The sequence below is a fragment of the Pleuronectes platessa genome, chromosome 3 (genome assembly GCF_947347685.1).
Source record: "Pleuronectes platessa chromosome 3, fPlePla1.1, whole genome shotgun sequence".
Taxonomy (NCBI): Eukaryota; Metazoa; Chordata; class Actinopteri; order Pleuronectiformes; family Pleuronectidae; genus Pleuronectes; species Pleuronectes platessa.
This window is the reverse complement of record NC_070628.1, coordinates 29,927,716-29,946,351: the sequence shown is the minus strand read 5'-3', so window position 1 is coordinate 29,946,351 and position 18,636 is coordinate 29,927,716. Positions and strand designations below refer to the sequence as shown.

The 18,636-nt window shown below is 40.3% G+C and overlaps 1 protein-coding gene across 1 annotated transcript in view; it reads right to left on the bottom strand.

Annotated features, from left to right (window-relative positions):
- The window catches only part of tenm3 (teneurin transmembrane protein 3), a 145,565-nt gene that overhangs the window by 86,990 nt on the left and 39,939 nt on the right, over window positions 1-18,636 (bottom strand). Inside the window, exon 3 of the mRNA XM_053417750.1 lies at window positions 3,013-3,280. Within this exon, the coding sequence (XP_053273725.1) occupies window positions 3,013-3,280 (268 nt within the window). The remainder of the gene's footprint in view (window positions 1-3,012; window positions 3,281-18,636) is intronic.

Below are 18,636 nucleotides of genomic sequence, written 5' to 3'. Positions count from 1 at the left end.
TAGATGTTGCCTGCCATGTCACAAGAATTTCACTGCTCCGATGACGCTGTCATTGATGCATGTGACAATAAACTTTGATTTGATGTGGATGACTGTTTGATGGCTTCCGTGCTGCAACTGCCTTCTTTAAATCCAACCAAAGATTTTCAATCAGATTTAAATCTGGTGACTGAGAAAGCCACTCCAGGACGATCCAGGATCTTTTTCTCAACCAATCTTTTGATATGATCAAGATTGCCAGTTCCTGCTGCAGAAAAACAGCCCAACATCATCAATGACCCACCATCAGGCTTGACCTTGGGGATGGTATTCTTATGGTCATACGCCTAGCCTTTCGCATGCCAGACAAACCGCGGGTCCATATGTTCAAAAAGTTCCATTAGTCCATAGAACTGTGACCCAAAACTCAGTCGTCTTATCCAAATTCCTCCTGGCATATTCTAGTCGACTTGATGTTCCTTGTGGTCAAGAGCTGAGTGCGTCTTGGGGTCCGGCCATGAAGTCCTTGTTTATTCAGTGCACGTCTTAGAGTTGCAACTGAAGCACTTGTACCAGCCTTCATCAGGTCATCCTGTAGGTGTCTTGCATTCATGCAGGGGTTTCTCTTAGTTGTTCTGACTAAGTTGCTGAGGGCCCTTGATGAAATGTTGGGCTTTCTTCCACGGCCAGGCAGGTTTGAAGATGCTCCATAAGTTTGAAACTTCCTTATAATGGTCCCAATAGTGTGTCTTGGAATATACACTTTTCAGAAATCGTCTTATACCTAAGGCCCCTCAGGTTTGATGAAATAATCTCCTCTCAGCTTTTGTGGAAGCTCCTTTGTCTTTCCCATGGTTGAAACTCACCTTGAATACCTTCAAGGGTGGGGTTTATATATGCATCACAGCTGAAGCAAATTAAGGATCATTATAGAGTTCCCAAAGGCTTAAATAGGTTTCAATTCCACTTTAGGCCATACAAACGGTCAGACAGCTGTAATGTTATGTATAGTTATGTATCAATCAAGTCATAAAGAAGTCATCCGAGGCAGAATCTTGCTCTTTGAAAAAGCTGTAATTGATAAATCCTTAAAATCTTTGTGGGGGTTGAATATTTCTGATTGCAACTGTATGTGGATTGTAAATGTGTAAACGATAGCTGGCAAACCTAACACTGTGACACACGCATGGACAACAGCTCTCTCCATATAATCCCACATACATACTAATAACCCACACACAACTGCGGCAAGTGTTATTTGAATATACGTTTCGTTTACTTGCTTTTCTCTCAATGCCTAACATCCTAAAACATCCACACAAACCTTTAAATTTAAGTGATTCAGATGTCTGCATAGTAAAAATGCCTAGTGTATAAATGTGCAAGAAAGTAGTAACTATAATTTATTCATATATTTATTTCATGAAAAAACACACATGGACCTTGAAAATCCAGTTTGGATACTGAATAAGTGGCCTAATTCTTCATAGTGCAATTTCATTTTGAATTCCTTGTCAGATGTAAATAGCAGCAATTACCCTTTCTCTTTCTGCGCACATGCACATTTTTGTATCAGCAGAAGAGGGAAGAGAGCATGGAGAGAACAGAAATAAGTTAAGACCCCAAGCGAGTTGAAGGGAGTCCAGAAACGGTTACTGACAGTGTTGAACCGACTTAAGGACAGGAAGTATGAAACGAGACGTTTCGATAACCTATTTCTTAGAATGGACTAGGGATGGGCATTCGATTAAATTGTCTTTATCAATCGTCGGGAGAATTAACGATCGATTTTCGATTAATCGTTAATATTTTTTTATTAAAATGCAGTGAAAATAGAAAAATCACAGCGTGTTTCCTAATTGAGATCTTTATTACAAGATGAACAACTCTTGTGGCAGTTAAACGGGATCCGTTCAATGGTTACACTTGAAAATGTGTGCTGCTGTACTCTTAGCTGAGAGAGCAGCTAGTCGCTGAGAGCTAGCTGGATTTGACGGTTCTCGACCTCTCAGTCCGGTTGTGCTCAATTCCTCACTTCCGGAACCCCTCACCCAGACCTGGCTCTGTCCGGGTCCGAAGGGGCTAGCTTCGGAGCTAGGCTTCATGTCCGCACACGGACCCTCGGTCCACGGGTCTGGGAACCCGAACAGACCCGGGTCTGGGTGAGGGGGTTCCGGGAGTGAGGACGTGACATCAGACGGACTGAGGTCGAGAACTGTCAAATCCAGCTAGCTCTCAGCGGCTAGCTGCTGCTCTCTCAGCGGGGCTTAAGAGTATAGCTCCGGGCTGCTGCCTCCAGCTGCTAACATCCTCAATGTGCTGCGTTCCAGAAAACTCTTATTCCGACCTCCTACTTGAAGAGGAGTGGACTCCTTAGGCGCTCATGGAGATGTATAGCTTCGCAGTGTTGGCAGTGAATGCAACATAATTTCGTCGATGACAAAATAATGTCATCGAAGACATTCTTAATGAACAATTAATCGATCGTCGATTAATTATGCCCATCCCTAGTTACTGTGAAACTTTAAGTAGAGTTTATTTTTTTGTCAGAACGGAAGACTGAATTAACATAAGAGAAACATGAAGGCTTTAAAGTGACAGCAGCAGAACAAGAAACATAATACGTATTTCATGACTTATTTCTATTTATCAGCCCTGCTCTAGCAGCTGCTACATAGGCTGTGCAGGTAAAAGCATAGGGGAAGGTAAGCTAACCTACCATTAACATGGAGATGTTGCACTGAAGGATTATATGTGAATTACTTGGCTTTCTGATTGTTATTAGGGTGAAAAAGCACAAACACGCACAATTGTACTAACACACACACACACACATTCACACACACTGCTTGTGGTGCACAGGGTAATGATAGTCTGTGTGAAAGATGCAGGTTATTTTATAGTTTGGTACAGTCTCAGTCATGCATTTCCCTCCTTAACCACTATAATCATCTATTCTGGCTACATTTCCAACTCTTTGTATCTGAAGAAAAAGAGCACAGACATATGAAAAGTAAGATAAGGTCAGGGTACCTTGTCTCCAGAGGCACATTGCTACCCAGCACCCAGCTGTCTTGCAGCGGGACACTTTCGGGGGGCGTGGTCTGCAGCTCGGCTGGTGATTGGCCGGCCACAGGGGCCGAGCTTCTAGTAGGTGGGTTAAGCTGCCGCGATGAATTCAGGGTCTGTCCAGCGTGGTGCGTCAAGCCCAGAGATTGGTTGAGAGCTGTTATTGACGCCTGCTGGCGGTGAGGAGGTGGCACAGGAGGCAGGCTTGAGCCGTGATGATTGGATTGTTGCTCTGCAAACAGAAAGGCATCATGGTAGGAGGGTTTCTTCTTTGCTTTACATTTATTGCATTTTAACTGGTGCCATCGAGCAATGTAAACTGGTACTTTTTCAAACAAACATTCTAAATGAGAAAAAGCAAAGGCCCATTTTTCACTTTCTATTGAGAACATTATCGGTGACCGAGGTCACCTCTTTTGGTTAGACTAAAATGAAAGTCAAATGGTAGACTAAACAAGTTGGTTGTGAAAGCTATTAACTTTGACAACTCCTTGTTAACCCCACTCAGACTGCTAGGAACCTGGGTGTGACACTCGATAGCCAACTCTCCCTTACTGCCAACATTACTGTAACAACACGTTCCTGTAGATACATGCTGTACCCCATCAGGAGAATACGGCCCCTTCTCACTCAGAAGGAGCTGCAGGTTCTGGTCTTCTAGACTATTGTAACTCCCTCCTGGCAGGTCTACCTGCTAGTGCCATCTGACTCCAGCTCATCCAGAATGCAGCAGCTTAAGTTGTCTTTAACCTAACTAAATTCACTCTTACTATCCCTCTCCTCCGCTCCTTTCACTGGTTACCTGTGACTGCCCGCATCCAATTCAAAACATTGGTACTTGCGTACCATGCTGTGAACGGATCAGGTCCAGTCTACATCAAGGCCAAACGTTACACCCCAGTCCGTTGACTCCACTTTGCTTCGTCCTAACGGCTTTTTGCTCCCTCACTGCGAGGGACACCTAGCCACTCAACAAAATCACGACTGTTTGCTGTCCTGGCTGCTAAATGGTGGAAAGAGCTCCCCATCGACATCCGGACATCAGAAAGTTCACAAATCTTCTGCCGCAAACTAAAAACAAAGCTCTTCCGACTATACCTTGAATAAAATTATAGCACTTGGTAGATGTGCTTTTTTTTTGGAAGAAATTGTACTTTCTTGATTCTTGGTGTTCAGGGTTTTTACCCTCATGGTTGAATGTACTTATTGTAAGTTGCTTTGAATAAAACCGTCAGCTAAATTAAATGTGATATAATGTACGGAAAGCCCCTGTATTTGTAGAGCTGCCATTTGTAACATAGCTGCTTTATGATTTGTTTCAACTCTCAGGGGGACAGTCAGACATGTAGACACATATCAGCCTTCACACTTAGAATCCCCTCTGATAATTATTAAACATTAGCATCATTAGCAAGATAAACTCCATCACATTTCAGATAAGATTAGATGTCATCATCACCCAAGAAAAAAAATATTCATTTCAGTTAGATAATATACTTTTCATGAAGGTAAATATGAATTCCTGTGATGCTCTTATTAGCAAACTCTCAACCTGTTGAGAAGACAACCACTTCAAATGCATAAGCCTCAAGGCACGACATTTTTAAGATACTGAGCAAGATCAACTGCAGAACCTTCCAATTTTTGTTTGTATTAATGTAATATGATTCAGACCCGTCAAGGCGGTGAGAAACACAACCCAATGCTGCACTGATCTCAGCCAAGCTAAATACTGCCTACACATTTCTCTGTGTGGAAATATTAGCTCTAAGTTGACCTGGCTTCAACTTTTACTGCAGTTTTTCCCGTTGCTTCTCAGCTTTTCTGCTGCCTTTGAGGTGCTCAGGAGGAAATGAATGGCTATGCTGGTATTTGATTTACATAAAGAGCATCACGGCTCCATTTCCCAGCCCTGCTGTTATTCATTCTCAACTGCCCTCACTTTAAAGAAAATAGACAGCAAAGCAAGAAGAAAAGAGATATATGCAAGACTGTTGGGGTGGATGAGGGACGGTTTTTTGGTCGTTGGGAATCCACCAGCGCTTCTATACACTGTTATCCAGTTAAGTAATTGTTCAATTTATGCTGATCTTCAAGGCTCAATGCTGAATACCACCTGTGTGCTTATCACCTCTGTGGGTGAGTGTGTTAAATCCCTTAAAAAGAGTTTGGATGTGCATGTGTGTAGATTCCATTTTGTATTGAAACAAAAAAATACTGGCTCTTTGTGGATATGAAGAGTTATAGCCTGCAGGTTCAACTGTTACAAAAATATACATTCAGCTGAGGAATGGGGACAGTCTAGCAGCATCCTCATCTCACTCTCAGGACATGCTCTATTATGCATCATGTGTATTACTGTTTCTACAACACATAGTCCCGTGATTGACAGTACATCAGCTTTTTCTTAGAGTATAGTGTGCATTAACGGTTGGTTAATTAAGTGTGTGTTTATTCATCCTCTTGAAAGAAAAGTTCTGCTGCATGAAAAACCTTGACTATAACATTGAAGAAGTGTTACCGTTTTGACATCATCATTATTTTTAGGATTTTCCACCCCCTTCAGATGTGTTGTGAAAATGGGCCAGGAAGCGTTTATAAATCATCCATCATTATTGTCTAATATGTGTCCAAGGTCTTCCCGAGAGCCATTGATTGCCATGTTTCCCACAGTCGTCATGCAATATCTAATACAACTGCCAATTCAGTTTTTTACATGCAGATACATATGTACTAGAGATGGAACAATTCTGCCTGACCCTCTTCAGTTCGCCTACAGGCCAAATAGGTCAACTGCAGATGCCATCTCCCTCACCCTCCACACTGCCCTCTCCCACCTGGACCAGAGGGACACATATGTGAGAATGCTGTTCATCGACTACAGTTCAGCATTCAACACCATCGTGCCCCTGAAGCTAGTCACCAAGCTCAGAGACCTTGGGCTCAACATCGCCCTCCGTGAGTGGATCCTGAACTTCCTGACGGGCAGACGACAGGTGGTGCGGATCGGCAGCACCATATCCTCCACCCTGACTCTCAACACCGGTGCCCCCCAGGGCTGCGTGCTCTGTCCTTTCCTGTACTCCCTGTTCACGCATGACTGCTTGGCCACCCACAGCTCCAACACCATCGTCAAGTTTGCTGATGACACCACTGTCATAGGCCTGATCACCGGCGACGATGAGAAGGCCTACAGAGAGGAGGTCGAGCCCTGACATCTTGGTGTCAGGACAACAACCTCCATCTCAACGTCAGCCAAACGAAGGAGCTGATTGTGGACTACAGGAAGAGACAAGGAGTGGAACACGCCCCCCTCTCCATCAACGGGACCACGGTGGAGCGAGTCAGCAGCTTCAGGTTCCTCGGGGTCAACATCACTGATCACCTGACCTGGACCCATCACACAGACTCCATCAGGAAGACGGCCAGACAGCGGCTCTTCTTCCTCCACAGGCTGCGGAAGCTCCACATGGACTCCAGGATTCTCTGCAACTTCTACAGGTGCACAATAGAGAGCATCCTGACTGGCTGCATCACCGCCTGGTATGGCAACCGCACCGCCCTGAACCGTAAGGCTTTACAGAGGGTGATGAAGTCTGCCCAGCACATCACCAGGATGGCGCTTCCATCCATGGAGGACCTCTACACCCAGCGGTGCAGGAAGAAGGGCAACCGGATTATTAAAGGCCCCTTTCACCCCAGCAATAAAATGTTTTACCTGCTGCCGTCTGGCCGACGGTACCGCAGCATCCGGTATATATATATATTTTTTTTTTTTATTCTTGAGCCTGTGCCTCAAGCATTTCATTGCCAGCGACTGTTTAATTGTTATCTCTGTACATTTGATAATAAAACTCTTGAATCTTGATAGGTGGAGGAGCAATTGAAAATTGTGAACTACTTGTGTTGTGTTGATGGTATTGTCAAAAAATTGTTTAGTGGAAATTAAAATGCAACAAAGTGAAACATGGTCACAGGTTCATATTCAACTTTTAAATATGAAAGTTATGTGCTTTATGTTTTTTTGTGGTACCCACTGAACTGAGTCATTAAGTAGTTTCTTACTCTACTGTTGATCTAACTAACGTGACACAACCCTACCATCAGGGACATCCTAATATAGGATAAGGCATTAGTTGAGTTTTAATCAGTTTCCCGATCAGGGAGCGAAACATTGTATTCCTAAATCCCCCTTCCATTCACCCAAGTCCTGATCCCTGCAGGATAATAAACATCCAGGTCACAAACATGCACAAATGCATTTGCGCACACACCCTTTCCAGTGGCTTTTTTTTTTTCAGGAGAAAAAAAACTGATCCAGAAAAGATTAAGAGCGAGACAGATCAGCATTAAAGAGAGAGAGAGAGAGGGAGAGAGAGAGAGCTACAGACCTTGAAAAGGACAGATAAGGTATGCAAATCAAGGAAGACACCAAGGAGACTGATGGAGGGAAAAGGGATGAAATCATTGGCCGAGGAAACCCACTGTCTTTCAAAATATGTGAGGGAGTTATTGTTTTCACACAGCGAGCATATTGTAAAATACTGATGGTCGAAGATTTACATAGTGAATTAGCATTTACCAAGAGCTATCTGAGTAAACTCACTATGGGCAATAGAAATGATGGAAAGTAGTATTCCCTAGTGGGGTCCGTGTCACTTCAATAAATCATCCGATATTACCTGAATTAATTTCCACATTTTAGGGACAAATTAAATACTGCTGGACAGTTCACAGTGTTCATGTCCAGATTTCCCTCAAGAGTGTTCACCGCAGTATGTGAAAAGTTAAATTTGTGAATGGATTTTTGACGGTGTCTGACACTAAACCCCCTTAAACATACAGTACAACATAATATCAGTTATTTGGCAATGTTTTCAAGAATAAAATTATTCTATTGACCACAAAACATTTGTGTTTTTAATATTCCCAACCTAAAGCATGTTAAGAGTTAAGATTAAGCAATAAGGTTGAGGAAATATGATACAACCATGCAAACAAAATACTGTGGTCACTCCAAAAACAGTGCAGTCACTACCGAAACACTGGATGTTTTGTAAAAAATTAAGTATATTGAGTTATCAACTAAAATGTTATGATACTGATTGGTTTAATGTATGTTCAATTTCATCAATCATCAAGTCTGGAATCAATATGATCAGTATTGTGTATTTTACAAAGAAATATTGCATTTAGATTTTGATGAATTGTATAAATTGAACTTTGAAATTTGTCAAATTCCATTTTTATTGATTTAATTGTGAAAACATTCAAGAAATATTTTTAAAAATACTCTTCAGAGAAAGGAAGGAAACATAATCTTAACAGGTTAATAATAATACTTTTTTACTATAGTTTTTTACTATGTTTCGGTAGTGACAATTTTTTGGAGAGGAAAAACATTCCAACACAGTCTGAAAATACAACATAAAAATTGACGGTTCTTTTACTAGATATGTGTACTTTAGATATGGTACAATATATATACGGAAAACGATTTGGGAATAAAACATACAAAATTTCAAAATATTTCCAACCTGACTTTGCACCAATTCGGTAGAATGGCCCATATACACTTTGATATGAGATGTCAATGGTTTTAAAACTGAACTGAAAACTTTTCTTAATATGAATTTTTCTCTTGCATGAATCAAACTAGAAAAATTTACTTCATCTTTACTCAACCCCCTCAGAACAAATTGCATATACATTCAGTTTTATGAAAAACTTATTTAGGGCCTAGAATTTTTTTTATAATAATAACTTCGAACAAAATAACTGATTGTAATAAAAGATATTCCGTGCAGTGTAAAGTCTCAGTGTGCTTTTGAGGAGCTGTTTTGTCTTGACATCAGTGGCCTCTATCTCCTCGTTTGACCATGCTATTACAACACCAGCTGAGAATCTGATGACTGTCACAGTGTTGATGGCTTGGACCTTGTTTTATCCATTCAGCTGGCTTTTCAGGACCTGCCTTACTCTGTGTAGGTACTTGACTGTGGCAGACTTCCTTGTGTTCTTCATGGTTTCCATTTTCCTGTGGGATCCCAAGGTATTTGTAGCTGTCAACATCTGCTATTTTGCCTTGTGGCAATTCAACAGTTTGGATTGTGATTATTTTGCCTCTCTTTGACACCATCCGATGACACTTATCTATCCCAGATGAGTTTTCCGATATTGTTTCGTTAGATCCTGGTGATGTGGACCAGTGAGTCAATGTCTTTCTGGCATACAGTTTGATGGCATCAATGTAGAGGAGGTAGGTGCTACTTTGGAACAAGTATCGATAGCCACTATTTTAAATGCAGAACAGCAGCCTGTTTAACCATTGTTTCTTCTTTTCACCGTGAAGATAAAGTTCCGGGTCCCTCATCGTTATCATAATAACCCCCACAAATTTTCCAACAAAAAAGGGGCACTATTTCAGTAGACAGTTGTATGGGTGATATTGGAGGGTAGCTTGTTAAAGTTTGGACGACTTGTTGTTTATCATAACCCTCGTGCAAGAAAGAACAAATATCACAAGCACCAAAAAGGTGGAAAAAAATCAAAGGCAAATATACAAACTAAAATGTTAACTTTGTTAATGTATTCTTACTATGATATAAAAACCAAGACAGAATAAACTTAACAAGATAATAAAGGAAATCCAGTTGAAGCCTAGGTCTGTATTTGGGTTAAACTATCAGTGTTGATACAAAACTAAACAAGGACAGAAGTAGAGAGCCTATAGAAAGAACAGGAGGGGGCAGAGGAAGTCAATTAAAACTTTCAAAAGAAACAACAACAGAGATTAAATAAGGTGGAGAGAGAACAACATGGACTGTAAGAGAGGCACAGCAAGAGGTGTAAGCAGGGAGACAGACAAGGGGACGCACAAGGATGGCAGTAGTGAGAGATTTATTGGATAAAAAAAGAAGAGAGAGGAGTGAATAGATCCTGGAAAATATAAAAGAGTAGTTGAAATAGTGAAAAGGGGTCAGTAGAAGAGTTAAGACCTGTGTTTCTTGAGGCGTGAAAACTCATTCCACCTTTTAAACTCCTGGCAAGGAGAGGGGAGTGAGGCAGGTTTTTTCACTGAGCGTGGAGCTGCCTATGTGCTATATGCATGGGGAGAGTGCACCTCTCTGCCCCCTGACCCATACTCGGGAATAAGAAAGAAAAAACTAAAAACCTTTAAAACAACTGGAAAAGAAACTGGTCATGGATAGAAATTATACTTCATTGGCACATTCAGGCTTTCATTTTTAAAACAGGCACGAGAGACAATCAGTAAACCTGGGTCAGAGGACCTAACTTTTGTAAGTGGACACCACCATAATGTTCAGACATGAACTAGATGAATGTCTGCAAAATTGGGTCCAGACACTTGATAGTTGCCTTTCACACAGGAAAAAACACCAGGATATTCTCTGTTCAGACGGATTCAACACAGACATCTCCAGAGCTTTCCAGTGAGGGGTGGCACAGCATGCAGGGGCAGAGGCTAGATGTAAAATATTATTTCTCCTGAGGAATTCTCGTAAATGGTGTGTATTTACAAAGCACTGTTCTAGACTTTCGAGGTTTTGATGATGCTTCTAACACAAAAAAATAAACAAAAATCCCTGTGTGTAAAATCTGAGCCATACCGCAGACGATGGTGCCGAAGTCCTGTAAACATGATCACGTGATCTCTGCAGCAGCATGAATATCCTGCCTCTGCCTGCTGCACCCAGCTGCAAGACCCTTGTCTGAATAATGCGGAGGATTTGATGCTGTTGTGAACACCTTTGTGCAGAGAACCTCCCATAACGTTGTGCATGTGTGTAAGGTCAAATCCGGTTTAAATCCAGACCCAATTTCCTGGACTTTATCCAAATGTTGTGTCTGAAAACATTCCAATATTGATAGAAAACAAGACATCTGAAATGCAACATGGCCTTGAAGAACAAAACAAGGGATTGAACCAGTTAGGAAGCTCCCTACTCTTCAGTGCCTCCATTGGATAAATATGATGAAATACAAAATCTGTCATGTCAAGGTGTTGTGTGTGTGAAGGAGATCTTCAACTGGCACTTGGGTCATCTGCAGATGAACAAAGACATATTTTCCCTTGACCAGGTAACAGATGTAATTTTGATTAGTAACTTGAATAGGGGTGCAACGATTAATCGATGACGAATCAGACGAATTTAATAGTCGATGATTCGTTGGTTACGTCATAGTGTTGGAACATCATTTCGTTCCGTGCAGCTGAACTAAACATTGTTTTACCGGAGGTGCTGGTGGAAGTAGCTGAGGAGTGAGCCATCTCGCTCCCTTCCTATCTCTGAAAGTCGCGCACGTGCAATAGCGACATAACATAGACCAATGGTGGTGTCCGTTGAAACACCAGTGCGTACCAGAAAGTCAAAAGTATGGGAGAACTTCAACCTTAACATAGCCCGATAAAAAACGACCTGCAATATTTGTAAGGCGGACCTTGCTTTGGTTTTAAATTGGCTTGCCTTGGTTTTAAATGGACAAAAAATTGATTTTTCCTTGTTTTTGTATCAATAGTACCCTAATATGCAGCAAAGTATATTAAAATACATTTTTGATGAAGTGTTGATCTTTATTGTCTTTATGTTCAGTCATCACATGCCGCGAACAAACTCAAGCTAACTTTAAAAGCTGATGGCTGAATAAGAACAATTGAGAATTTGGGTGATTTATAGCCCGATTAATCAATTAATCGTTTCAATAATCTATAGATTAATCGACTATCAGAATAGTTGTTAGTTGCAGCCCTAAACTTGAATCAAATCAGTTGTGCCCAGGTCATGTGTCTATCTGAAAAAATCACAACGAAGAAAAAAGACAGCATTTAAAACAATTGCATTTAATTTATGAGGAACAAAACCTCTGTATGTCCTTTTACATTCAATTATAATGTTCTTTTCAAGCATTTCAAGCAACCCATGTCATTGTGCTCACAGCAAGTCTTAAAATTGCTTCTTTTGTTTTCAGTATGAACACTTAAGAAGTTTTTAAAATAAGAAATATTCAGGAGAATTGTATTCATTATTGACAACTAAGACTCCTCCTGAATTACTCTGCTTAGATTAGATGTGTGACAGCAGGTTTGTTTTGACCCATTTTGTTTATAGCAGTGAGTCAATGTTCTTCCTGACAGATGAACAGGCTTTACATACAGACACTAAACACAGACTGAGGGAATGTCAAGGCTATATACATTTCAAAGATTTCCATTTCTTTTGGCTCATATAGATAACAACAATTTTCATCTGAAACATGCAGAATCAAGATGGGTAAGGCTACTGCTAAAGCCTTTTAAGATTAAGATACATGTATTTGTCCCAAACACATGCACAGGCACACTCATGCAGGTAGGGAAATTTAACCTCTGCTTTTAACCAATCTGGTGAAGGACACACAGAGCAGTGAGCGACCATGTACGGCGCTCGGGGAGCAGATGTTGGGGGAGTAAGGTGCCTTGCTCAGGGGCACTAGACAGGGTAGGGAGAATCCTCTTGGATTTTTGGACAGATCAATCCAGGTTCGTCTTTTTGTCGTTTCACCGTGGATTCGAACCAGAGACGAACCAGAGACCTTTTCTGCCCATAGTCCAAGTTTCTGCCACTAGTCCACCGCCTCTTTACAAACTCTACAAGAGAGGACCAAGTGTAGTCATATGCAAACTCACTGTTTATTAAGCATACGTGTGCAAATTGGTTTTCTTGAGACTGGTTTGTGGTTATAAATCCCTAATCCACACTACAGAAGCAAAGCCAACATTATCCTGTAGAAAGTGATGATGTAAAATGGCAACCGTGAATGAATTTATAAAAATATAGGAACACCAAAAGAGTTCCCTTGATCCTTTGCAGCCTTGACTGTTTATGAGGAGTACAAACCTGGTTTATAACAGACCATATTAGTTTGCTTATAATTTGCACAAACTACATAAAAACTAAATTGGGAATTTCACTTTAATGAAAAACATTTAGAACCTGGTGGGATCACATTTGCCCTAATCCTTCTGCAAAATGAGTTAATATCAAGTAGTTAATAATAATGTGATCACAAATAATAACCAGGACTTGTAAGTGATAAAGCAGAAAAACTGCAGGCGGATTAAATCAAAAACATTGTAATTTCAAAATATTCCTCCATCTGTGTTTCATTGCATTGCCTGTCACACTCTCCATCCCTTCTCCTATATCCTCTAAACATCCATCTGTCCACGTTCACTGGTCATGCACGGGCCAATGTAAACAGTAGGCACACATCTATTTGTTGTTGGGTCCTTAATTAAAGTAAATACTACTAACAGCAGTGGTCAAAAGTAAGATCATATATTTGTCTCAGACCGAAACGAGATGATTTTCAAACTAAAATTGGGGGAGCATTTCCAAAACTAAAGGCTGCATCCATACTAACATGCGTTTGTTTTAAAACAGCGTTGGAAAAAATCTCCCTCCACTGTGAATTCTGGAGTAAATTGCTTGCTTACAGATTATTTGTTTTTGAAAAAATTGTGAAAAGAATGATGAGGGATTAATTTCCTTGGTGGAACTGTTACTGAGACAAAGTATTTAGCATTCACAGCTAGAGTTATGATAAGAACCAATCAAGAAACAAATAATAGTGATCATCGTTTCATGGTGTCTCAGTTTTTGTCCATCCACACTAGGGTTATCACAATAACAACATTTTAGACTTTGCTTCAATACTAGAAAAAGCAAAAAGAATACTCTGTAACATATTGAATATTTGATAAAAAAGATAAAAGGTTCTACGAACAGAAATAAGACACGTCTTTTCTTTTTGTTAACAACCAAATACACAGTATTAGTACAGAAAAGTCTCTGAACACATACCAATATTATTAATGTTATTCTTAAAGGTTTTATCTGTCTTTTCATAATTCTTTGTCATTTTTGTTTTTAATATTTTTTTTTCTTTATGGTTGCTTCACTTGTGATCACAGTGCAGTGGTATTGTTGACAAACATTTTTGAACGTGTCAATTAAGACTCAGCAGATGAAATAATCAAAAGTGGCACTCCTTACTGAATTACTGAAAAACAAGTTTCACCTCAAAAAAGTCTAATGATTAGAAATATTCTGATGACAAAATGGTATAGTTACAGTTAGGAGGACTTGAGTCAGCGAAACATATGACTATACACTTAATAACTGCAAGGCTGTGGTTGGCACCCATTTGTAACACCTTTTACAAATTGGCTCGTTGGTGTCTTTCACCTTTCCCTGAGAATATATATCCCCAAGCAGTGAACAGACCCTTTTCCTTTGCTATAATGTTTTGTACTATCGAAAGTGTAATTAACAGAGAATGTGTTTAAATGTGATAATGAAAAAGGTATGAAAGTATTTTCCAACAACCCTAGTCCAGACTACAATGCAGCCCCAGAGTTTTTAAACTAAAACATGTCCAACAGTTCTTTCGAACTTAATTCAAGGTAAAAATCTCCAGAGCATTGTGGATGCCAGACAAAAACACGGTGATGCAAAAGGATTCTCTCGAAAAGTTTTTGAGATATTGTGTTCACGAAGCAAACAAGAGGCAAGCAACAATGGCAAATGGGTTCAATGTTCTGAGTCAAGCAACATTGAACTTTGAAAAAAATGGTGACTTGTCTTTGTGCAGCAGCAGTGGTGCAGCTTCATGGTTTGCAGACTGAGTCGTTACTTGCTAAGGTTCAATTACTGGGTAGCCTGGATTACCGGAGGCCAAGACATGTTTTCAACAGGCACTGCACCATTTTGTACCAAATTCAAAGTAATAATATGATGGATATAGTAACTTCGCAAAGTGACTTTGACCCTTGACCATTCAATTCTATTCACTTTCTCTGTGTGTCCAAATGAAAATTTATTACCAAGATTGGAGACAGATGTGTTCACAAGGCAAAACTGTGCTTTTTGATGTCACAGCTTCCTTCAACTTTGACCACAAAAATCGAATCAGTTCATCCTTGAATCCAATTGAATTTTTTTTCAACAAGAATAGGATGTAAAGACAGACAGACAACCCAAAAACATATTGCATCCAGCCACTAGATTTTGCTGGCGTGGAGGCATAAAATACAAAAGACACAAGAAAAAAGGGAAACACTGATAAAGCATTATGTGTCTGCTTTAGATCCCAGCCCAAGGTTCGATCGTCTATCAATGATTGATGTCGCTCTTTTCCTTTCCTCTCCTCCCAATTACCTGTTTTATCATTTTACTCTGCTCTCTCCCTCATTCTCGATCAATGGCTCATTGATTCATTCTCATGTCAACAGGATCATTTCTTTCTTTCTTCCTTCCTTCTGTCCATCTCTTCCTCCCATCAACATCATTGATTAGGTCTGGTGTTGAGGAGAAATGTTTTTTTTTCCATTACTCCCCCCCTCTCTCTTTCCTTTCTGTCATTCAATAGCTCATTCAATGGATCATTGATTAGTTCTGGTGTTGAGGAGAATTGTCTTCTTGGACCCAACATGAAATGCACTAAGTGATATTTGTGTTTCTCTCCCCACCTCAGTCTGACCTTCCTTACCCCCTTTCAGCCGAGGCATTGTAAATAAGCCTGGGCGTGATCAGGTTGTTGGCAAAGAAACTTGTCTATTTCTGTTGCTTTTTCCACTCAGAGCTAATAGCATTGGCGTCCCTGAGACTAGTACTTGTTTGTTTGATAGATGTCAGAGCTTGGTTTAACAGTTTGAGGAACTAAACTATTGAATGTCTATTATAAATATTAACCTTATTTCAAATTAGAATTGAGCTTGCGGTTTTAGCTATTATGTTGCACAGTATTCAGCAAACAAAAATTATACGATTTTTTTCCATATGGTCCACCCATTAGTAAAAAATACTATAAGCAGTTTTACCTAAAGGGACGTAAGATATATTGTGAGAGCTTGTTTCTCTCTTTGATTTGAGTTATGGGATCAGCAAAGCATTTGAGAACTTTAAAGGGAATAGGCTTACTCAGACATTTGAAATTGCTTCATTGCTTTTTTAAAAGCCAAAAATGTTCGAAACCACTGAATAGATTTTAACAATGTCATTTGTTCATAACAACAGCTTGTTGTATTATCTATTGTTTATAATTTTCTTTTTAAAGGAAGTAAAGCTGTCAAATAAAAGTAATGAGTAGAAAATAAAATAATTCTCCCTGAAGTGGATCACAATAGAAGTATTGAATTGCATAATGTGGTAATACAAAAGTACACATCCTTAAAAAAAAAAATACAAAAATAATATTTGAGATTTTGGGAATTTGTGACATTGTGTATTTATTTAATTAATAAATTTATTAAAACAATACAAATATTAATACAATAATGACAAGGAACTAGGGGCAAAATATTGAAATCTATATTGGATAATTAAGCGGAACGCTTGTCACAGCGTTTTAAATACATTTGCCTTAAGTACTGTATTAAAAAACAATGTATATAAAAATAAATTCATGGTTATTTTGAAAGATTTCATACTTATATTTATGAGCAGCAGACACCATGTGGATTCTCTTTGTGGTAAAGCATTATGGAATTTCTGTCTCTTTGGGGTTGTCTCGGTTTTTTTTGGGTTCCTGAATTCACTACAGTTGAAGGGCTGTTTGTAGGGCTAGATGGCCACAACACCTACATCCCATAGAGAGGAATGGGACAACACTACCCCTTCACGGCCATGCACTAAACAAAGGGCTACGGCCAAGTGGTAGGGCTAAAGGATGAATTGGAAAAGGGCCTTACACTAACAGTCATTGTTTGACCTTTTTACCTCAAAATTTGTCTAACATTAGCTCAATCTAGTCGAAGAATTCCTGTTGTGTTAACAGTTATCCGTGGTAAAAAGTAACTTAGTTACTTTACAGATTACTTGATTTTAAAAGTAACTAAGTTAGATTACAAGTTACTTTATTAGTTACATTCAGCAGCTGCCGACAACACCCCCGCCGCCTCAACATAAAAATGACAACCGGTTTTGCCAAAACTCACTTTATTAGAAACCGCCGGAGGGGGCCCCCGCGCGAACGGAGGGTTCCCCAAGCGGGCGCCGTAGCTGAGGTGATCCGCGAGAAGGGACCGACACGCGTCCAGTGTCAATGCCGCCTACCGCCTAACCCGGTCCCCTCCAACCGGTCCCCGCGCCTTCTGCACCGCTGACAGACACCACCCCGCGGCCCAAGAGAAAGAAAGAAAGCCCCCGCACCAGCGACACCGTGAGGCGCCGCGGACGAGGACCTCCCCCCCAAAAAAATGTCGAGGCAACTAGGGATGGGCATTTGATTAAATTGTCTTAATCGATCGTCGGGAGAATTAACGATCAAAATTCGATTAATCGTTAATATTTTTTTATTAAAATGCAGTGAAAATAGAAAAAACACAGCATGTTTCCTAATTGAGATCTTTATTACAAGATGAACAACTCTTGTGGCAGTTAAACGGGATCCGTTCAATGGTTACACTTGAAAATGTGTGCTGCTGTACTCTTAGCTGAGAGAGCAGCTAGCCGCTGAGAGCTAGCTGGATATGACGGTTCTCGACCTCTCAGGTCTCGGGAGTGAGGACGTGACATCAGACGGACTGAGGTTGAGAACTGTCAAATCCAGCTAGCTCTCAGCGGCTAGCTGCTGCTCTCTCAGCGGGGCTTAAGAGTATAGCTCCGGCCTGCTTCCTCCAGCTGCTAACATCCTCAATGTGCTGCATTTCCAGAAAACTCGGCTATTCCGACCTCCTACCTGAAGAAGAGCAGTGGACTCCTTAGGCGCTCATGGAGATGTATAGCTTCGCAGTGTTGGCAGTGAACGCAACATAATTTCGTCGATGACAAAATAATGTCATCGAAGAAATTCTTAATGAACAATTAATCGATCGTCGATTAATTATGCCCATCCCTAGAGGCAACACTAGATATTAGATAATTTCCCACGGCACACCTGACGATCTTTCACGGCACACTAGTGTGCCGCGGCACGCTGGTTGAAAATCACTGGGCTACATGACTTCACTCCCAGAGATGCGAGAAGAAACCAAATATATATTTGACTATTAATGACAAAATAGTAACGCACAGTGACTTGGACAAGTAACTGTAATCTGATTACTGGTTTGGAAATAGTAACGTGTTAGATTACTCGTTACTGAAAAAAGTGGTCGGATTAGAGTAACGCGTTACTAAGTAAGTTACCAAGTAACGCTTTACCGGCATCACTGGTGGTAAGTGGCCTTTGCTGCTGTGACAAATGTAGGAGGTAATGGATAATATGGTACCAGGGACTTTTTCACTCTGGCAGAATGGATCAGCTTCTGCAGCACTCAACAGCTTCAACTTCAACAAATACACTTTCAACTTTTTAAAATGTTACTTGTATAAAAAATGAAATTGAGTGGACATTCACAAGTATGATATGATCATACTTATTTGGAAGGAGCTGAAGCTCAATTTAATTCCTGCCTAACAAAGGTAATTCCTACAAGTCTGCCTCACTGTCCTGCATTGAGAAAGGGATTTGTTGAGCACTTTTTGACCATCTTCACACATAACATCCGTACACCATTTGGAGAGTGGGGCCTGTTTCATTCCA